Source organism: Pseudonaja textilis, chromosome 2, assembly GCF_049901715.1.
Source record: "Pseudonaja textilis isolate UNSWEBS1 chromosome 2, rPseTex1.2, whole genome shotgun sequence".
Lineage (NCBI taxonomy): Eukaryota > Metazoa > Chordata > Lepidosauria > Squamata > Elapidae > Pseudonaja > Pseudonaja textilis.
The window spans coordinates 26,632,256-26,654,392 of NC_141991.1; the positions used below are offsets into that span (position 1 = coordinate 26,632,256).

Genomic DNA, 22,137 nt, shown 5'->3' on the forward strand with positions numbered 1-22,137 from the left:
CACATTATCTATTTCTGTCATGCCTGGATGGGGAAGGATGCAATTATTCACCTATAGCTAGCGGATCCACCAAACATGCATAATGAATTCACATTCGCCCGCTCCTGTACACATACGTGAGCATGCATGTTTATGTGCATGTAAAATATGTATTTCACTGGGGGATAAACAAACACTGCACACAAACATTCCACGTTTTCCTGGGAAAACCTTACACTTCACAAATTTGATAGAAGCTCTTCCCTGAATTGCAGCCAACGTTGTCTGAAGCCAGAGATGGATCCTGTTACCTTTTGGCCTGCTTCCAAATTGAGGCTTTCCTACTTGCTATCGTTACCCTTCTCCTCTTAGCAAATATTTTATGGGAAGGAAAAAGATAGAAGAAGCAAGGCGGTTTTAAAAATGGGCTCTGTAATGCGTGGAGTCCTCCCCACCCACCCCCTAAAATGGGGCAGGACTATTTCTTGATCAAAGCAACCAGCTAAAAACTGTTCTGGCTGCAACTGAGAGCTGAAAAGTGTTTTCAACCCATGTCAACGAAAGCGTCGTATGATTGCTGAGTTGTTCTATTATTATTTGGGAGATTTAACTCCACCGCCCCCGTACCAAAAACTGGATGCTTGCATTGATGATCTCCCTGTCTGTTCTCTCTAGGAAATGATAGAACAAACATCAGATCCAGTCAGGGGAAGAGGGCCATTTGGGCTGATCTGTCCCGGAGCCCTTGAAATAAGCACCCATCCCTTAATCCACCTTACGCAGCCCCGAGATTAACCTAGATTAAGGCGACCTCCCAGTCAGTCCTGCCCCTTGACCCTGCCATGCTTAAAAGAACCCAGCGGCCATAAACGATGGGGGGGGCCGCTTGCCCCTCCCAGAGGCCTCCTTCTAATCTCCAACACTTAAGAACAGTTTGAAACACCCATGTATGAATTTTATTATCTCTCCCCTCCCCAAATGTAGTGGGTTTGTAAATCCCCATTCATCGCCTAATTGGGAAGCTTTGCAGTGTAGCTTGCCCAGTAAGGATTGGATATTCAGCAGCAGTGAGGCGGGGGGGTGGGGGGTGGGAGTAGGGGGATGAGATGCCAAGGCATTTCCCATTCTGATCGGGGCAGTTGAGGGCTCCACTCCATCCCCACAGCGGGGGCCTTTCTTTTCTTTTTCCCTACCAGCTTTGAGCAGGCCTGTTTCAGATTGGCCTTTTTATGTTTGATCTAAAGAAAAGTTGTTGGCCAATTCCATCTTTTCATCACTCTTCTGCCAAGCCTAGATCCAAGCGGCTTGTCAGATGCTCATTAACTCCCCTTTTGGCTCTTTGCAGTGTGTCTCCTAAGCTCATTGTGCCAAGAACTCTTTCTCTCCCTTTCTCTGCTCCATCAGGGAGACAAATTACTTTCCAAAAAGGGGATCGCCAGGGATGGTTTAATGAGAATTTCTCCAGGGCTGGCTGTGGAAAGCGATGTAGTTAACATTCGGTGGACTTAATTGGACTTTTCTCTTCTGCCTCCTTCAAAAAAACTCTGAAGCTATCCTGTTAATCTCTCATTTGTAATCAATTGTGTTGACTCAACAAAAGTCTAGGTCGTTCTTTCTTCCTATCCCAGACAATCCTTTGTTGCCTTTAAATGCCTCATTCTTGAGTGCTCCTGGTCTTGTAGATGGGCTCAGTTGTTGACAGTTCATTATTGCGCTTTTGTCCATTTAATCTCCCTTGCTGTGTTTTGCATGTGCATGCCTTAATGAGCTCTGTTGGCAATTAACATGTTTCTAGCAGCAAACCGGTTGCTCAGACGTTTGGAGAGTGAAGTGCAGGAAAAGGGCAACGCACGCTGCCTTGAAGGTTCCCAGCTTCCCAGCCCAACATCTTAAGAAGCATCTCCTCCTCCGGACTCCCTTAGGATGCACCTGGGATAAGCCTTCCTCCCACCCAGGCACGCACGCACGCACCCTACACACACACACACACACACACACACACACACACCACCTACTGGTCCTTTGCTCCCTCTGCAAAGGAAAGAGAGACGGGAACATTTGGCGGGTTGGGAGGGGAAGGCTCAGCCAGGCAAATGGATATTATACCCAAAGGGATTTTATTTATTATTTTAGGATTCCAATCCTCCTTTCCCCCCCCCTTTTTTTTTTGATGAAAAAACCCTCTCACGCCTGCAAATGCTGGCAAGTTTTAAGTGTCATTCTTTACATAAAGGAACCTCTAACCCCCCCTTAGGCACTAGGCCTGTTCAAGCTGTTCATGTTCATGACTACGGCTTTGGAAGACAATTTCCCCACCCCCTCATTCTCCGTATTTTTTTGGTGGGGGGGGGGGGAATTACATTATTTGAAGCTTGCTGGCAAGATTGCTGAAGTGTGAGCAGTCATGGACAGAAGAAACATCTTGAGAGGGAAAAGATAATTGGAGCCTTTTGTGTGTGTGTGTGTGTGTGTGTGCCTGTGTGTCTGGGTATATGTGTAGCAGAATTGCCATCCCCCCCTTGATTTAAGTATTTTTTTTTTAATATTTACGAGTTGCACTGTGAGGAGATAATGAATTGACGGAAGAACCCGGTTTGTTGCTGGGAAAGGCGGAGAAGCAAGAAATGGGTCGCAAAATGTACCCCTTGCGTACATGGAGAAGAACAGTTGCTGTGTCGTCATCCCACCCCCACCCCCGTCTATGGTTCCCCGCCACCATCTCAGTAAGATCAAAAATCCAAGATGGTAGCCACAGTCATGTAATCAAAATCCTGCCTTTTTTATTGCACAAAGAAAAGGACATACTCTGATTACCATTTTCATTTTTTTTCAACGCTCTCCTGAAACAGGCACATCCTGAACATATGACCCCCAACTGATAAAAGACTACTGCTTAATAAATTCCTTCTTGTTTTCTTTCTCTAGCTGAAGTTGCGCCCTTCCATAAAAATTTGCAGAACCTTGGTTGTGTTGTTTTATCATTCTATCTTCTTTTTGTGGGGGGGTGGGAGAAAGGTAGAAAGTTCTGGTTAAACCATTCACCATCAATCACACCATTCTATCATATTTGAAGAAACAGCAAAGGATCTGCAACCCAATTCCTTGGGTTGGGATGTGCAGCCCTGTGTCCCTGGGAGACACTGTCCTTTGGAATAACAAGTCTGGGTACGCCATGTTGAAATCCAGAGAGGGATCCAAATGTAGTCATTATAAAGAGTGTGCCTCCAACTGAGATTCTTCCAGTGCCAGAAAAAATAAAAAGAGGTATCATTTTTCAGTGCATGTATTGAGGCTACCTATCTACAACATTCTCAACCAACATAATCAGAAACTCATCTCAGTACTTTGGAGAATCCCAGGATGAGGAATGCTGGTCCAGAGTTACGTAAGTAGTGGATTCAGGAGCACATATACAACTGCAATAAACTACAGTAGCACTGAATTTAGATTTTGCTTTGCAGGTTTCCCAGCCTATCTCAATTGACTTTAAGGTCATTTACTTGCAGGATCACCCACCTGTGAGAGTTTCTGCCCATCCCACCTGATTCAAAGGTTTGGGTGTATTGTAGGTGCCAATATTAACCATCATCATCTTGTGAGAACAAGGATCACCATGGATCAAACATCACCTTGTGATATCTACCCTATCATGGTGCCTTCCTTTCTTCCTGCTGGCTTTGAAGACTTGGCTTTTCTGTGTGATGCCTGGGCAGGAAGTTAAAGGAGTCTAATATAGGTGTGATTCAGTTTGATTACTATTATACTTTTAATTCTGTTGGGTGGGTTTTTCTTGGCTTCTTTTTTGTTGTTGCAGATTTGTAGAAATTTTTATTACATTGTTCCTGTTCGTTGTCATGAGCTGCCTAGAATTCCTATGTAAGATGGGCTGTCATGCTAACATTTCTAAACAAATAAATACATCTTAGTAGGCACTAGAGGCAAAAACCTTCTGTACGGTGACTCTTATATTGTAGAAACTTTCCCCCAAATATTTGCAGTTATACTCCTTGTGTGCAAATTTGTTTTGAATAGCTCTAATGGGCATGTTTTATTTGCTATATTGCTTAATAGATGCAGCTCTAGAAGATGTTATATATACAAATATGCTAAAGTTACATGTTGCAGGAATACAAGGGCTTGGTCAATATTTTGTATAGAATAATGCTCAATAATAAGTGAGCAGTTGAACATATTGTAAGATCTTTGAATTTAAACTGATAAAATCTTGGCTCATAACACATCAGGTTTAACTGTGGCTGAAAAGAAGAAAGTATGAATAACTGATGTGGCAATACCAGGCAACAGTAGCAAAAGGACAAAGAATTAGGGCAGATCACAAAAGTATCAAATTCTGAAAATCAAAATTGAAAGATTATGGCATAAACCAGGCATGGTGGTCCCAGCGGTTAATTGTGCCATACCCAAAAAATCCTGGATGGCACTTAGAAAATATGTGCATTGACGAAATTTCCATCTGTCAATTACAAAAGTCCACATGACTTGGATCTGTGCATATATCCTGCCGATACATCAAGGCATCCTAGGTTCTTGGGAAGAACTTGATACAAATAAAGGCCAAAACCAATTAAAGAATTGGCAGCTGTGATTTGATATTTTTATCTATATAATAATGCAAATCCAGGCTAAACATCTGACTGACTGTGTGACCAGTTGTAATAATCCACTGTATTTTGTTCACTACTTTGAGTAAACCTGGTTCAAAACAGCCACTTACAAATTCAAATGAAAGCTACATACAATTCAAAACTGCACTGGTGTAATGCATAGAAAGTTACACCTTGTTTGCAACCTTCAGTTCATTGTTGACTTGATCATAACCTTGAGTTGTTTGTAAAAATAATAAAGGCTGTAAAAATAATAAAGCCGAGATACAAATAAAATAAAATAAAATAGCAACAACATTAAATATTTCCTTTGTCTATAGTGTTCAGGGTGATCTTTGGCTAACCATTCTATGTATGGGTTAGCTTAGCACAACATACTTAAATTACTTACCGAATTAACCAATTTTCTGCTTTTCACAAGACATGAAAAGATAAACTAAGCAAATGGGCTGCATGTGCACATTAAGCCACAATAAACAAGCCAAAGAACAACCTAATAAAAGTTGTGTGAGTGTAGCTGCTGGGTCTTTCACAACTTAAGTGGGTTGTGAATTCAGCCTTTGTATGCCTTTTTTCTCCCCAATCTATTTTAAAGGGCCGTTGTCTGTATAAAGGAGACAATTTGCATACATGTAGGGAACATTTGTGAAACAGCACAGGCGGTGAAAAAAGAAAAGAACTGCAAATATAGCAACCTGTAACTAATATTATTCTTTAGGTAAGAGAGTGTGTATAGCCAGATCCTTAACTTATAACTTAAATGCCTATTTCTGAAGGTTGTGGAATGGATAATGATGATTAGTGTACTCCACTTCCATTTTTCTTTGACTGCCCAGTACTGTTAACTTTACACTGCTGCAGTGTAGATTTATGGATAGTTTTTCAGGAATAAATCACTAATGTATAATTTTGGGACATTTTGCTGACGTTCCTTCAGTTGCTTCTGACTCTTGGTGATCCCGGGAACAATAGCTCTCCGGCTCTCCAAAAATTGTTTGTTGAGATCCTTTTTAGATTCCCCTTGTGTTGTTAATGATCCCATCTAATCATCTTGTCTTTGGCTGGTTACTTTTTCAATTACTGGTTTTTCAGGATCTCCTTCCTGACTTTTGCTGTTACATTTTGTGTCCATAGTCCCTAAGCCTTAGCTTCCTTCATAGTGCTTTCAGCCAGGAGTCTCATTTTATTTTGTTTAGTACCTAAGAACGACTCCTTCTTTGTAGTCCAAGATAAAACCTCAGAAACCTGGAGTTTTCTTTATAGACCAGAGGTTAATGACCCCTTCCCTAATACTATATAGGTTGCCCCATAGATATGCACCATTGTGAATGAAAAGGACTTATTTCAGAATAAGCATGTAAGGTTTCAGCAGTATCTTCCTCAATAGTGTTATCTTTCAAATTTTCTATAGATTTTAAGATGAAATCTGTGGAGCTGAAGAGGGAATAAATCTGACTCATATATTATTCCATTTTTGCTTGTATAAGGGGGTGAGAAATACGTACCTGTATCCAGATATTAAATGTATGGCCCATATTAAAACAACGTACCTCATGTGTGACCAGAATCTGAAAACAATATTTAATACAGCACAATTTCTGACTAAAATGGTCCGACTGAGATAGGCATATGTGGACCTGATTGGGGTAGATTGCAGGGGTGACACAGAAATATAACTTTATGTCATTTTATTCTATTTTACATATTTATGTATTAAATTATTGTATTTTATCCTGTAACTATTGTATTTTACTCTACTCTCATTTTAAATTGTTTTTTAGAATGTTACTGGTAATATGTGCTTGAATCTGTATGTTGATATGACCTATAGGCTAATCAATCAATAAATATATATTCTATAGATTTTAAGCTGAGAAGGGAAAGAGAAATGGTCTGAGTCCTTTTCCGAAATCCTGATTCAAAGTCAATGTAAATTTCAGAATCTAGACATACATGTGTAGAAACACACACCATTCAAGCAGAGTATATAGTCTAGCCTTGTTTTCACATCTAAGAATGCACTTAGGTCTAAATCTCTTAATTGCTCATCCATCAGCCTGGGAGAATATATAAATGGATATAGACTTCCATTGGAGAAAATTGGAAATAGTTACCTCTGTATCGCACTACTATTAGCCATTTGCTAAATTTGGCCTTATGGAGTGATACAGAAAACACAAGGGATGGATTATTCATGTTTACTTTGGCTCCCCTCTGTGCACTGTGGCCGATGCTGTACTATTGACATACCCAGCATCTCATCCATGGGGGCTTCTTAAGGTCCAGTTATTTAAGGTAAGATATAATCAAGCCAGAAGGAGCTGGAGGACTTCTGAAAGCAACAGGGAGGGCATAATAAACAAGACAATCTGAGATGACACATTAATATTATATTCTAGGCTTCCTTAAGACCTCACTCACAGAATGCCAAACCTACCCAATCCCACATGGACTGAGAATAAGATAACTTCCATTGATGCAGCTCAGCCGAAAATGGCATAAAATGTTTCTTCAATTGGCAAGGAGATTGCTTATGTTCAATGGAGACAATGAGAGACAATGGAGAGCTGGACTACTAGACCAGAGATCAAATTTGGTAAAAGGCAGTTTTGTATGTTCAATGTAAAGCATCTGGGCATTTCAATGGAGAAATCTATGGGAAGAATGTAAAAGGAATAACCTGAGAATCAGATAAAGACCTCACTTTGGTTTACAAAGAAGTAGATTTTTGGAGCTGGGAGCCCAAGTGCAGTTTTGGGAACGTATGATGGATGCACTCCTAGAATGGTGACTAGGGAAGACTCCCTTGGTCATAAAATAATTGGCCAAGTGAGTATGGACAGTCAAAAATACTAGACAGCTGTCTCACTGCCGGGATGATCTCAACCATTCTAGTGGAGGTTAGAAACAAAGCCAAGGCATTGCTGACTTTTTGCTTTTTGGATGCCAGATTTCTACTTAATTTTTAAATTAATATTCAAAGGATCTTCTAAAGAAGTGAACTTGGAAAACTAACCTTGGAGCAAAATGAAGGCATCCGAGGATAGATTAAGAGCTGTTTTTTAAAAAATCTAGTTTTGCATGGCTTTCAAACCCCTTGGCCAAGTTTGCACGTTTTGGGATTGGCGCTACCCAAGCTTTCATCTCTTTTATTTCCATTCCAGATTCCAACCAGTGTCAACCACAGACCAGATGCAGAAGAAAAGAAACCTTGCCCATCCCTAGCTTAGAAGAATATCTAAGAGGAAGCCTAAGCCATTTTGGAGACGTCTCTGCCATGTGACTCTGTATTGTGTTCACACTAGTCTATGATTAAAACATCCAATTTTTCCAGTTGTTGCTTAGCGTGATGAGATAGGCAATTTTTGCGTGATCTCTCCCATTGCGATTGAAGCACTGTGGCATCCAAGTTTGAGTTCCTGCAATTACAGCCCCATGTGAAATATCACCTTACCAGGTGTAATGGAGACAAGGATTGGTGTTAAAAAAATACAGAATGAGTTATCCTTTTTCAGACCTTCATGAGGCAGAAAATGCTGTAGTAGCACCTCTTGGTACTCTAAAAGGTTTCCCAATGGAAGCTTCAAAATTGCCAGCCAACTTTCCAGATGCAATACCCTGGCTTTATTGCACTTATTGGGAATTTTGCCACAGAGCTAAGCTTGTTGTTCTGATAAAAATCCGTATTTTTATACCGAGGACTGCTTAGAAACTGGCACTTTATCCCTTAAAATATTCCAGGGGATCACAAGAGTTCCTTTTACAGAGTGAAAAATACTCACAGGAAGATGTTTTCTAAAAGGATTTTACGCATAAAAATATTTCCAGATATGTATACACACATATAGATATATAATGCACCCGGCTAACACATTTGTTGGAGAAGGCTTTACTGCAAGATCAAAATCTTTCAAAAAGGTAAATCTAGAGCTGTCAAACTTGGACTGCTGCATCTTTTTAAAAATAGCTGTCTAACAGTACTGATTATTATTTTCCAAAAGGCTACCCTAGTATGGCCCCAACTTAATATGAACTGTGAAAGTTGCCCTTGTACAAAACAGGTGGTGAGGTGTGCATAGCTCTCCACATGTTGTTCAACTTGGGATATATTGCAAAAACCTAGATAACCACTAGAGGGTATCAATGAAACAAATAACATTCCAACGAATTACTGCCATCTGCTGGTCATCTGGAGTTTTGTAACCCAGAAACCATAGCTAAGCCTACTGTAGGTAAAGTACAATTCTTAGCAGCCCAGCCAGCTTTATTAAGGATGAAAATATCTACCATTCACTAACATTAAGAGGGTCTCAGGGACTTCATTCCAATATTTTTTAAAAAAACTGAACATCCTCCAGGAATCAAAAGAAAAATTTATAGAAGCTATACTCCAAGATGAACTAGCTGAAAACTTCCAATAAGTATTTTGCCTGATAGTGTGAATGTCAATCTTTCTGGATGAGTGCAGGGGAGAGGAGGGGGGGCTCTTTCTCTATTTAAAATTAGCACCTTTGGAAAGATACAGTAACCTGTATTCTGGTTATGACTAATAAGAAGTTACTGATTCTTATGATACCATCTGCTGTAAGGAACAGTTGGAGAACAGCTCTCTCTGTACACTGAGAAAGAACAAGCCCTATTAAATCAAATACAACTTACTTTAGAGTAAATATATTCATAATAGCAAGAGAGCTAATACAAACAATATTTTCGTGGATATATCCTTCAACACAATTCCAAAAGCTTAATACATCAAATAAAACTTTAGGGTAGGTTGGTTTTTGGTTTTTTTTGGTCTTTTGGGAAACAAAAGTAATTTCTTTTTCTCATTTACCTGAAGGGCAGGTAGGGTAACAATGGAATACCAGAGATCTGAACCCCTAGAAGGAATGAGTTGCAAGGTACTAAAACCATTCTTATGAAGAGATCAAAGGATGCATTGAACAGGTAACATTTCTCTTTGCAGAAGTTAATGTCTCTTAATCGTCCAGAGTCACTTTGGATGGTAAGAGAGGCAGCATATAAACTGAATAAACAAATTCCATCAATAATAAATATTATCATTAAGATGCCTAATGTTTTCTCTTTCTGCTCTGCTTCTTGTGGCAGCCTGTTTTATTTTGACTGTATCTCAAGCCATCACAGATTCTTAAGGTATCTCTCAAAGGTATCCCCGTTGACCACTTGATCAAGAAGCAAATGTAGAATAGTTGACTAAGTAAGGAATGCCGTCATTATATGCTGCCCCAAACCTTTCTCCCTTCCGAACTGCCTTTTCGGAAAACTGATCATTGAAGAACAGGGAGAAAACATCTGGAGAAAAAGATAGCTTGTAGGTTTTTGAAAGGACTCCACAACTCCACATTTTTGATGGATAGAATTGTGAGGTCCATCAAATGGAGCCAGAGGCAAAGATAGCAAAGTAATGGAACCTTATGAATCAGACTGGGATCTCCTCTATATTAGTTAGGCATCTCCAACCTTGGCAACTTTAAGACTTGTGGACTTCAACTCCCAGAGTTCCTCAGCCAGTTGAAGTCCACAAGTCTTAAAGTTGCCAACGTTGATAACCCCTGCTCTGTATCGCAGTACATGTTTTTCTTTGGGTTATTACTGGATCTTAACCATGCCAATTTAGCTCTAAATCTGCCATTCTTCAACCTTTTCAAGATGGTGAGTCTTGCTGATGTTACTGTTCCATCCTTAATTGATCATTGTCGCCATTCTTTTTTTTTTTCCTAAACATTCAGAGCTCTGTTGCCCATTGCTACATCAAACCCAGTTTCTAGCAAGATCACATAATATCCAGAATATATTATGGAATCTATGGAAGCAATATTTAAAGGAGCTTGATTACAGGAACACCCTAACCTTCAAAACAGCAAATCCCATTTAAAGTTTTATTTACGTATTCCAACTTTAAATGTATTTATTTATTAAATGTATATGCCACCCACGTCACTATCAAGTGATTCTCTGCTAGGTTTTTTGCCTCTCCCGAGAACAGCATGCAAAAGCAAATGTTTGAGGAGGGAAATCTTGTCATTTTGCTTTCCTTGATCAGTCTGAATACTGATCAGTTATCTATTATGCAAACTCTCAAAATGAGCAAATCCATCCATCCACCTGTAAACTGGAAATATTGACATCTACTTGGATATTTGATTCAGGGCAACATCAGTGCACATTCCTGTGGAAGCCTACAAAAGATCATTTCCACCATTGTACTCAGGAAGTACAATGTCAACTACACAAAGCAGTTGACATAGCTAGACTACACAGCTAGCAAAAAGGGTCTTCCTTTTCACCACCAGCCCGGGATGGGGTAGGGTGAATCAGGAAGAATTTGGAAGAAGCTGTGATTTTCTTCATCCTCTGATGGCATTGAAGAGCTGGAGGAAAAATTCTGAACATTTTGATTGCCTGTAAATAATGGTAGCCAATAAATGAGAAACGAAGGGTGACAAATGAAGGGTGAATGAGATTAGCCACAAAGGAGGCCACCTTGGGAAGATTTCATTGTGAAAATGAGGTATTGATGGGAACCTAAGGTTGTAATAAAAGAGAAATAGTTAAGTACAAGCAGGAGGAGAAAACAACGTTGCAGGACCTGAGGCTTTGCATAGTGCATTTTTATCTTGAAAATGAGAACATTGGAAAGGAAGGAAGAGACAGAGATAAAGATAGGCAGAGATACTTCCACCTTATTATCCCTGGTGGGCATTTTCAGGCATGATTACTTCCACATTATTAACCCTGGTGAGTATTTTTGTTCAAAACCAGTGTGTTTCCTTTATCTAATCCAGAGGTCTCCAAACTTGGAAACTTTAAGACTTTGTGGACTTCAACTCCAAGAATTGAAGTCCACACATCTTAAAGTTTGCCAAATTTGGGGACTCCTGCCCCAATCACAGGGGTGGGATTCTACCAGTTCGCACCTATTTGATAGAACCTGTCGTTAACATTCTGAGCAGTTTGAAGAACTCGTTGTTAGAAGAAATTATTGGACTAATCCTGTAAGGAAGGCAGGAAGGAAACATTCTGGTGTTGCTTACAGAAACTGTCTCTCCGTTAACCCTTATTACATTCTTGGCTTCCTGTCTCAGGAACTTCTCTGGAGTTTTTTTTCCTCTCCTTTGCTGATACTTTGCTTGTGTGGAGTGACCATTCAAAGTTATAATGGCACTGAAAAAAGTGACTTATGATCATTTTTCACACTTATGACTGTTGCAGCATCCCCACAGTCATGAGAGGCCAGGCGAGGAGATGCATGCCTCCATGTGAGTGATATTGAGTTGGCCACGCCCAGCCAATAACATGACCACCAAGCCATATCCACCCAGTCACATGACCACCAAGCCATGCCCACCAACTAAGCCACGCCCACAGAACCGGTTGTTAAAAAATTTGAATCCCACCCCTGCCCAATCAAACTTTTGTTTGTTTGTTTGTTTCCTTTGGAGCTTTGTCTACTTGTGTTTCTTTGGAGCTTTGTCGTACTTGTGTTCCTTTTTCACTTGTGCTAACTTGGCCTTTTTGTCTGCCTGGCTCGTTTTGCATGAGACAGAGAGAGAGAGAGGCCTAGCTCTTGAACAGGCTTCACAAACTTTTATTTTGTGACTTACCGCAGAGCCGCCAAGAAGAAAGTAGCGAGAGGGGTGGAGGGGTGCGGGGGTGGGAGAAGCGAAAGCGGCCTTGCCGGCGGCGGCGGCTGCTGCTTGCTAGGAAGCATCCCTCCTTCATTTCAACCCGGGCGCTTCTCAGCATGTTAAGCACTCCATTAAAGCGGAGGGGAAGCCGCACCAGTCCCGAGGACGTTGTCCCCAGGACCCCAGGGTGTCCGGCTTAATTCCTTGGCCGCTGGGCAGGAGCGACGGGAACTTGCGTGGGCGCCGCTGCCTTGATCTTGTGGGCGGAATAAACATCAACGCATTAAGGAGGCTCGGCGAGAACCAGAAGCAGCCAAAGCATCCTCCCTCCCCTTTAATCCAACCCCTTGAATTCTTGGTGCTTTTTTTTTTTTAATGAACATTTCTGGTGCCTGCTGTGGATGATTACATGATTAATGTAATAGGTTTGGAGGGTCTGTGTTTCCCCTCTTAATTTGGGTCATTACTCGGCAAGCAAGCATGAGATCGTTTCCTTGGCGTCCGGGGATTAGAAGAAGGGACAGCAGCGAGGATGATGAGGATGATGAAGATGATAATACACCCCCCCCCACACACACGCACACATTCTGGGAAATCGCTTTTTAAGGGAGGAAAAACAAAAGGAAGTTTAATTGAGGGAGACCAGAAGACGGCACATTATAGCTTCTAATTTCGAGATGAATATCCAACTTTAAAGAATAATCGTCTCCGTCTCCCATCGCTTCCTTCCTTCCTTCCTCCTCCTCCTCCCCAACCGCGGATGGAAAGATGCCACCTAGCTGAGAAGCTCTTTTTCTAGCCCAAATAAAAACAAAAACACAGTCCTCCCCGCAACCCACCCACCTACCCACCCAGGGAAGGAATTAGTGGTGGGTGTTGGTGGCAGACGCCTGGTGGAGGGAGGGGGCGGAGTGGCAGAGAGAGGGGGAGGGCCCCAATTTGGCGATCGCAGGTTGCCGCCGGTGATCTGCTGCGAGCCAGAATGTTTGACTTCCTCTGTAGTGTAACAAATCAACGCGTAATCAAATCGGGCTATTCACATTACTCCCAGCTGAAGGGGGAATAAGGCGAGGCTGCGAAATCTCTCTTTCTTCCTCTCTGCCAACCTCCCCATGCCAAAAGGTTGGTTTATCGGACTCTCTAGCGGGGGGGGGGTTGCGGGGGAGGAGAAGGGCCGCCGCTGGGATGCCCCCCCCCCCGCGCCCCAGCCCTGCCCTGGCCGCTACGCACTGGTGGCTGTCCGAGGAAAGGAGAGAGGCCTGGTCCAACCAGGCGCTCTTGAGAGACGAGAGCAAGCGGTCCTTTGGTTCCTCGTTTCTCCGGCAGCCTCTCCCCATCTCGGTTCGCCAATTCTTCGGTTTCCTTTAAAGTGAGATCCGAAAGCGGCCCATTCAATAGAGCAGTGAGGAACGGGTGAGGATGGGGCTTTTCCAGCAGAGGGCTGGAAGACTCCCTCCCCCCGCCTCCTTCTGCTCCAAAGTCCCCTATGGAGAAGGGGAGGGAGGAGGCTTATCCTAATCCCATCCTCTGATGGGAAACCCCCCATCCCAGTCCCGGCCCGGCCGCTCCTCTTTAGCCTTTTGCTCCGGGTTTAACACGCGAACTCGGCGTCGTGCGCGACTGCTTGGAAAACTCCACTCCTGTTCAGTGGAGTCGCTTCACGGGACAACGGCTTCTCCTGAAAAGGGAGTGGGGGTCAGGAGGTGGAGTGTGTGTGTGAGAGAGAGGGGGCGTACACACAAAAGGGAAGATTTTTCTTTTCCAGGCCTTGTGGATGGGAGGCGATAGCTTCGGATTCTTCTGCTATTACTACTAACCTCTCGAAGGGTTGAACTGTGCAGTCCGCTAGTACAACTATTACTACTCATAAATTGGACCAGAGTTATATTATTTCTTTTTTATAAAAATAAAATAAAATAACCGTAGCTCTAGGAGGGGACCTGGAAATACGACTCACATTAAAAGCGATTTTTATTGCCTGGTAGATGATATATTCCTTAATTAATCGAGTGGACATTAAAATTTAAATTTACAGTCCTCTATATACATATTTTGTCGGCCGGTGTATTTTGTCTTTACAGTTCTGGAAACCCGCCTGGAATCCGTAGCAGCAAGAGAGTATTAAATTGTTTTTTTTTCTCCCCTTCCTTCCTTTTCGCAAGGGTGTATATACACACATACATATATACATATATGTCTGCATGTATGTGTGTATCCCTTTTTAAAACATTTTTTGGGGGGGACACGCATACCGGTCCTTCTCTCGGACTTTTGTTTCTGGTCTTTTTCCGGCCTTAACGGTCGCTCCAAGTCTTGACTGGCCGAACAAGACCTCTGCTCCGTCGGCCTTTGCCGAGCGAGCGCTGGTGCTGGGCTGGGGCTCTTTTAGCTTGGTCCGGTCCTGGAGAGCTCTTTGGAGGAAGGCACGGCGGCTGCAGCGGCGGCGGCGGCGGCCGGGTCGTGCAGCTTCCGCACGTGTTTCTTTAAATCAAAGTTCCGGCAGAAGCCTTTGCCGCAGGTGAGGCACGTGAATGGCTTCTTGTCGTTGTGCGTGTGCATGTGGAAAGTCAGGTTGTAGATCTGGTGGAAGGCTTTGCTGCAGACGCTGCACTTGTACTGCTTCTCGCCGCTGTGGGTCAGCTTGTGGTTTTTGTAGTTTCTCTGCCGGGGGGAAGCAGGAAGAGGGAGTGGGGAAAGAGAGAGAGAGAGAGAAGGAGAAAAAGAAAGAGGAAGAGAGGAGAGGAGAGAAAGAGAAAGAAAAAGAAAGAAGTGAGGGAGAGAAAGGGGAAAAAGAAAGAGAGGAGAGGGAGAGAGAAAGAGAAAGAAGAGAAAGAGAAAAGAGAGAGGAGAGAGGGGAGAGAGAGAGAAAAAGAAAGAAGGAGAGAGGAGAGGGAGAGAAAGAGAAAAAGAAAAAGAAAGAGGCGAGGGAGAGAAAGGGGAAAAAGAAAAGAGAGAGGAGAGGGAGAGAGAAAGAAAGAGAAAAAGAAAGAGAGAGGAGAGGGAGAGAAAGAGAAAGAGAAAGAGAGAGAGGAGAGAAAGAGAAAAAGAAAGAGAGAGAGGAGAGGGAGAGAAAGAGAAAAAGAAAGAGAGAGAGAGAGAGAGAGAGGAGAGGGAGAGAAAGAGAAGAAAAAAACGGAGAGGGTCAGCAAAGGCGAGGTGAAGATTGCAAAGATGGGCAATTCTTGACTTCGTCCTTGAGTTGGACGGTCTTAGGGAAAGATCCTGAACCAAGGAACTCTGCAACACCACAAAAAGCGAACTAGCAGAAAGCCCAAGTTTACATCCTTCTCAAGCAACCGCAGGTCAATCATAACCGAAAGCAATCAAACCATTAGTCATAGAATAAGAGAGTTGGAAGGGACCTTGGAGGTCTTCTAGTCCAGCCCCCTGCTTAGGCAGGAAACCCTATTATTTACCCTTTATCGTCAGAGTACAACATGTGTACAACGAGATCGCCTGAGGCTCCCTTCGTGCACCCCACCCCCAACAAAACTCACAGTGAGGACCGAAGTCAGTCCCAATCTCTGGGAAACCCTCTACCATTTCAGCCAAGTGATGGCCCCATCTCTTCATGAAAACCTCCAGTGATGCAAAGGAGCCAAGTTCAAAACCTCCCCAAGGTCTCTCAGACATCTCTGTTGGCGGGAAGGGAACTGTTGCGGGCCCGGCGTCTGAGGCCGGCGGCGGCAGCAGCAGCAGCAGCTCACCGCTCTCTCACTCTCTCCCTCCCCTCAGCCCCCTCCCCTCCCCACGCCCCGCTTTCTCGGGCCGGGTTTTCCCGGGCCTTGTAGGCTACGGCCTCTTTTGCACGAGCTTCATTAGAAAAGTAAGGGGACAGTCCAGAAGTTGTCAAACTCAATCTGTGTCACGGGCCACGCCGCGATGCCAACTAACGAATTAAAAAATTAGAGGCCGGGTCAGCGTCCTGACCCGAGGCAAACGGGGGAGATCGGCCGGGGTGGTGGGAGCTGGGGCTGGGAGGAGAAAGGGACGCGACGCCTCCAGCTTAACAAATTGTGTCGCTGAAAGCCAGAGGAATTCCTTAGCAAGTAAGCGGGAGAAGCCGCGCCGTGCTCTTTCGGAAGTTTCTTTTCCCAAACTCTTCCCGTTTAAAGCGAGTTTGGGAATGGCGAAAGAAAAACAAGAAAAAACTGCCAAGACCCCCCCTTTTTTTTTCTCGCGGCGCCGTTTGGGGAAAAAAAAATTGAATCTCTGCCGGTTCAATTTCAGGCAATAACAGGGTTCAGTCCAGGTTCAGCATTTTTCTCCTTTTGCTTGATTTAACTCGGGTGCGCGAAAACATGGGCTTTACTCGCCTCCCACGGACGCCAAAGGAGTTGTTATTCTTGTTATCTTTCCAAGTGCTTTCAATTCTGGCGGGATCGTGCCCTAAGAGGACAGGATTTACTCTCCCCCCCTTCCCCCAGTTTTAATGACAACTGACAGGACTGAACGAGTCTTTCGTTGCAGCCCAGGGAAAGAACATCCCCTCCTCCTTCTCCCCCCCCACCCCCCTCCCCAGTTCGGGACGTTTGAGGAGGGTCACCTTCTGGTAACCTGAAAGTCAGCTCAATTCTGCCGCTACATTTTGGAATGGCCGAGACCCCAAGATTCTATCCCGAACGTTCGCCACGTTCTATTAAGAACCTCTGAAAAAGCCGAAATTTGATCAGACGCTTAATGAAAAAGAAAAAAAAATCGGTGGGAAATTCTTTTCCCGACCTTCTTCTATTCTCCCTCACGTACACACGCCGATCTCCCGTTTGCAACTTGGCGTTCTACAAAAACGAATTTGTGTTTTTTTTCCCCCGTTAAGAAAAATAATAATAATAATAATACAAGGCGCAAAAGGCAAGCTAGCTTTTCCTCTCGAAAAAAGAATCGCCGCGGTTCTTAACGTTTCCACCCTCCTACAACTCCCCCCACTTTCTAATAAAGTCTTCTGCGATTTAACTGAATCGGTTGCACGCACAGAGGTCGAGAACATTTGCCCGGCCCAGATACCTTTTTGATGAAATCCTTTGCCACAAAATTCACAGACGAACGGTTTGTAGCCGGCGTGGATCCTAATGTGAGTGTTTAGCGTGGAACTCCTATTGAAGGCTTTCCCACATTGGTTACACTTGTGGGGCTTTTCCTGTTGGTGGAAAAGGAGAGTTAGCGGCTGCTCTTAAAATTCCCCGTGGCGGTTTTTTTTTTTTTTTGCCTTCCAGACCATCGCCGAAAAAGCGTGGCACTTAACTCCGTTTCCGTTCCTTTTTTTTCTTTCCCCTTTAGGAAAACGGAAATACACAGCGATCGGAGGGGTATCTCTTTTAAGACCCAGTGTACCTGCGTGTGGATGATTTTATGCCTACAGAGCGTGCTGGCCTGACGGAAACCTTTCCCACAAACTTTGCACACGAAGGGCCTGGCTCCGGTGTGAACAGGCATGTGCCGGGTTAGGTTATAATGGGCGTTGAACACCTACAAAAGAAAGACAAGGCAGGGAAACTTTTTAGGCCGGAATACGGAGCTCTCCGCCACGTTTAGCCTATCTCAGCCGGCCGGCGGGCCGGCCAGCCAGCCCGAAGTTGGGGGCTAAAAGGCTCGATCTGACGTTTCGTTTTAATGTCTCAATCCCCGCCTCGGACCCTGCTGTCTTCCCCTTAACCTCGAGGGCCGCCTTTCACCCTTTGCAAAAACGGAAGCGCACGTGGGGTTGCGGAGCCGCGGGTGCCAATCTTAGGCGACCCAGCTATGAACTCTCTGGACCGCCTAAGATTGCAAGGCGGCCACGACGAAGACCCGGTGTGTGTGTGTGTGTTGTGTGTGTGTGAGAGAGAGAGAGGGAGAGGAAGAGGGGGAGAGAGTTCGAAACCTCACTTTGCACAGGATGGCCTGGCACCTCAAGGTAGGAGGCCTGCGAGGAGGCCCGTTCCCCCCTCCCCCGCCCAATTCATTCCTCAGCACAGTAATCATCAGGGAGCTATGGGTGGGTGGGGGGGTCACCTAGGAGTAACGGAGAAGCCTAAGGATGGCCCCCTCTTCCCGGCAAGCCGGAGAAAACCGTCCCGTACCTTGCCGCACACTTCGCAGGTGAAGTTTTTGGGCTTCCCGTCGGCCGAGGTGCCGCCTCCGCCGCCTGACCCCGCGCCCAGCTTGGCGTGGTGGTGGTGGTGGTGGGCTTTCCCGCCGGGCCTCTCGACGGCCAGGCTGGAGTTCTCCTTCACCACCTGGTCTAGCTGGCCCGGGAGGCGCTCTTTGTGGGGGTACTGGGGGTTGGAGAACTTCTCCGGCGGGGCCAAAGCAGCCAACTTGGCGTTTTCCAGCAGAAAGAGTTTCTGATGAGCGGATAGGGCGGCTGCGGCAGCCGCGGCGGCGGCGGCCGGGCTGGGAGAATGCAGAAGGCCGGAGGCAAAGAGTTGGCCCTGGAGGATCTCCGACGGGTGGTAGGCGGAAGAGTCCAGGCAGTTGAAGTAGTAGAGGCTAGATCCGTTGGCCGGCAGGGCCAGAGTCTGGTGGATGACCTGGGGTTTGATCACCCGGCCAGCCCCCGGCAAGGCGGCTTGGCCCAGGAGAGGCGGAGGCGGCAGCTCCCCTTTGCAGCAAGCGCCGCAGTTGCTCTTGCAAAAGGCGCCGGTCGAGCCGCCCAACGCCGCCGCCGCCGCCCCACAGTGCCGCAAGCTACCTTTCCAGAGCTCCGAGCAGTTGAGCAGCGCCTTGGAGGGCATCTCGTAGGCCGGCAGGGGCTGGACCGGGATCACGCCGGGCAGAGGCGAGCAGAGGCTTAGCAGCTTCTTGGCGGGAGATTCGCTCGGCCTGACCTCGAAGGCGGCGGCGGCGGCGGCGGCAGCGGCAGCGGCGGGTTTGTGGTGAGGCTCCGAGCCCTTGGCCATGATCCGCTCGATGGAGAAGGCCAAACTCTTGGCGGGGTTGGCGGCTCCGGTCCGGATGCAAGCGGATGGCATGACCGTCTCCAGGGAAGCCGACGAGGCCATCTCTACGGGGAGAGCGGGAAGGAAGGGGAAGAAGGACGGCAAAAGTGGGGATCCGCAGCCGGAGGTCGCCCATAAAAATGGACAGAGCAAGAAGGACCGGGAAGAAGAAGAAGAAGAAGGAAAAAGAAGAAAAAGCCGAGAAGTCAAGCCCAATTCGGCTCAGTCCTCAGCTCAGTCTTGCAGGCAAATATCCATTTTAATAAGCGCCTCTTTTCTTCCTTCCTTCCTTTCTTTCTCTCCCTCGCTCGTTTACCGCCTCTCTCGCCCCCCCATCCCCTCCTCCCTTTTACATTCAAATGAACCGGCTGCGCGCAGGGGGGACCAGACCGCTGCTCATTCATTCAGCAGAACGCGCGCCAGATTAAAAAAAGAGAGAGAGAAAAAAGTCGCCGGCAAACTCTGCAGCCTTTCCGTGCGGGAGCCGAGACGACCCGGCCTGGGATATTTGCGGGGCGTGGGAGGGGGGGGGGGACGCGGGAGGGAGGCAAAGGCTGCCCACCCCGCGACCTCTTTCGCTTAAGAGTGGCGACGTGACCCCAAGAGGCGGTGAGGCGGAGGGGGAAAAGGAGGAGGAGGAGGAGGAGGGAGGGAGGGAGGAGGGTGAGTTACCTTTGCCCGACGCATCCGAGCTCCGCAGTGTAGCCGCCCGGTCAGTCCTGGATCGCCAGCATCTTCCCGAACGTCTCTGGCATTTCAAGCTGACATCACATGAAGTCACTTCAAGCCGAGTGACACGGGATTTTGGCCACCGTGCAGGCAGGCGGGAAGCGAGAGGGAGGCAGAAAGCGGGCGAGGGTTTCTTTTCTCGGCCAAGCGTTCCAGCCCAGGTCTGGACGGATGGGAGGGGTGAGCAGAATAAAGGAAACTCCCCCCTTCCCTCCTTTCCAATTTAAGGCACACCCTGGATTTCTTCTGCTGGAGAGCCTTTCCAAAGGGAAGAAGGGGGTGGGGGCGGGGGGGGGGCGGAAAGGGGGAGGGTGGAGGGTGTGTGTGTGGGGAGGGGGGGAGAGCGTCTTGCAAACGCCGAGGCGTCGTTTTGCATGTGGCAAATTAAGGCGGAAAGTGCTGTTCGCAAGTTGGGCGCCAAGCAAATCGCGCAGCGACAAAAAAAAAAGGGGGGGGGGGTTGGAAACTATATAAAATAAAAATAAAATAAAAGCCGCCCAGGAGAGGCGAGCGGAGCTCTATTTGGTTTAACCAAAAGTGAGAAGAGGAGGAGGAGGGAGGAGAGGAACGAGGGATTCGGGAGCCGAGTTCTCGCCCTTCGTTCAATTGGGACAAGCGCGTCTTTCCATCAGATCTTTTGCAAAAGGGAAAGGGGGGCGAAACGGCGGGAAAACCCACCCTTAATTTAAGGACCGGCCGGCCCGCCTCCCCGCTTTTGGAGAGCGCCTCGGCCGAGAGCAAGCGCCTTTAATTAGGTCCTGGAGGCGTAAATACGAATTAAATGCCGTTGAAGGCTGGCGCCCAAAGTCTTGCCTTTCTATAGACCGGCCACCTGCTTTTGCCAAAAGACGAACGGATCCAGTCAAACCAGCGAACAAACAAGCAAACAGTAAACAAACAAACACACGCCCAAGAACTTTCTAGAGCGAGATAGGGGGTTTTTTCACCGAGGCAGAGAAGTCCCCCCCCTTTCCACAAAATGCAGGGCTGAACTCTCCGCTCCTTCTTTCACCCTTTCTTTCTTTGAGTTCTTTTTCTCTGAGCGCGCCTCGATATTTGTTTCTCTTTTAAAAATAACGCGCCTGAGGTGTTTTTTTAAATTATTCTTTTCCTTTCTCAACCTCAAATAGGGAAATTTGCCTTTATCAAAGGATGTGAAGAAGAAGAAGAAAAAAAAAAAAAACCCAGAGAAGGGAGGGAACAGAGAGAACTAGAAACTTGAAAAGGTTTGTGTGTGCGGAGGGGGGGAGGTGTGAAGAATTGGCCCACGTTCCACCTAGCGGGGGTGGGGTGGGAGTGGGAGGCTGCCCTGCTTTTCGGGGATTCAGCCCCCTCCCCGCGATTGGGTGCCGCTTCAAAACTCCTTCAATAAGGGAGACTCTCATCTAAAGCGCTGCGTGGCACCTGAATTTCTCTTTCAACAAGAAAGGGACGGATTATTGAGAAGGGAGGAGGGCGAGAGAAAGGAAAGGAGCGGGGGGGGGGGGAGGAAGAGAGAGGCTTCCGCAGTAGGCGAAGTAAGGCCTGAATGCCGTCTACCCTCCTTGTCATATTTCCCATGTCTTTTTATTTTTTTATTTTTAAGGGAAGGATACTTAGGAGGAAATCCCGCTTTTTGTAGCTTGAACAAAAGTTGGCCAAAGGCCGTCCGCCGTCCGGATCGAGCGGCTGTTCTCCCCCCCCCCCTTCTCTCTCGCTTTCACCTGAGGAGCAAACACGACGAGCTCCTGGAGAGAAGGCCGAGGCGCCGGCCACAATACCGCATCTTCTGGGTTGGGGAGGGAGAGAAGTGAAAGGAGCCAAGGGGTGACCCCGCTGTGCCACCCCTTCCCCATCCCCTCCCGTTTTGTTCCCGGATCTTAAGACGCCTTTCAAACGGGCGGGTCCGATAGGATCTACTGGAAGTTTCAAAAAGCGGAGGGACTTTGAATAGTTCCAGAAGGGTTTTTCGCTCCCTTCCTTCCCAAGTGTTAGAGGGGGGGGGGGGAGGGAGAAACAGCTGCACGGTTCTCTTAGGCTCCGACGGGATACAACAACAGCTTTCTCCATCCGCCCCCCCACCTCCCCAGCGGAACCCCTCCCTCGCATTTGAGCTGCTAGTGTAGTGAACGTTTGATTGCTCTCTTTCTTTCTTTTTCTTTCTTTCTTTCTTTTTTAAAGCCACGTTTCTAGCCCTTATGGGGGAGGCTTGAATGAAGCGGTCGCGCTTTCCCTAAGCGGCTGAGCGACTGCCCGCTT

General features: G+C 46.3%; 2 protein-coding genes across 2 annotated transcripts in view; one reads left to right on the forward strand and one right to left on the reverse strand.

Annotated features, from left to right (window-relative positions):
- The window catches only part of CEP15 (centrosomal protein 15), a 44,188-nt gene extending 36,251 nt beyond the window's left edge, over positions 1–7,937 (forward strand). Inside the window, exon 5 of the mRNA XM_087923574.1 lies at positions 7,769–7,937. Within this exon, the coding sequence (XP_087779700.1) occupies positions 7,769–7,834 (66 nt within the window). The 3' untranslated portion in view covers positions 7,835–7,937. The remainder of the gene's footprint in view (positions 1–7,768) is intronic.
- A 6,269-nt stretch (positions 7,938–14,206) lies between these two features.
- Positions 14,207–20,182, reverse strand: FEZF2 (FEZ family zinc finger 2). The gene is made up of 5 exons (XM_087923575.1): positions 19,843–20,182; positions 18,313–19,235; positions 17,585–17,719; positions 17,239–17,390; positions 14,207–14,912 (listed from the first exon to the last, which is right to left on the reverse strand). Exons 2-5 carry the CDS (start codon positions 19,231–19,233, stop codon positions 14,639–14,641), a joined length of 1,482 nt encoding a protein of 493 aa, XP_087779701.1. The 5' UTR covers positions 19,234–19,235; positions 19,843–20,182; the 3' UTR covers positions 14,207–14,638.
- Between the last annotated feature and the right edge of the window lie 1,955 nt (positions 20,183–22,137).

Coding starts and splice junctions, on each gene's coding strand:
- FEZF2 (XM_087923575.1), bottom strand. CDS start 19,233: ATGGCCTCGTCGGCTTCCCTGGAGACGGTCATGCCATCCGCTTGCATC. Junction 17,720..18,312: donor CCTGCGAAGTGTGCGGCAAG/GTACGGGACGGT, acceptor TTTCTTTTGTAG/GTGTTCAACGCCCATTATAA. Junction 14,913..17,238: donor GGTATCTGGGCCGGGCAAAT/GTTCTCGACCTC, acceptor CCCCCGGCAGAG/AAACTACAAAAACCACAAGC.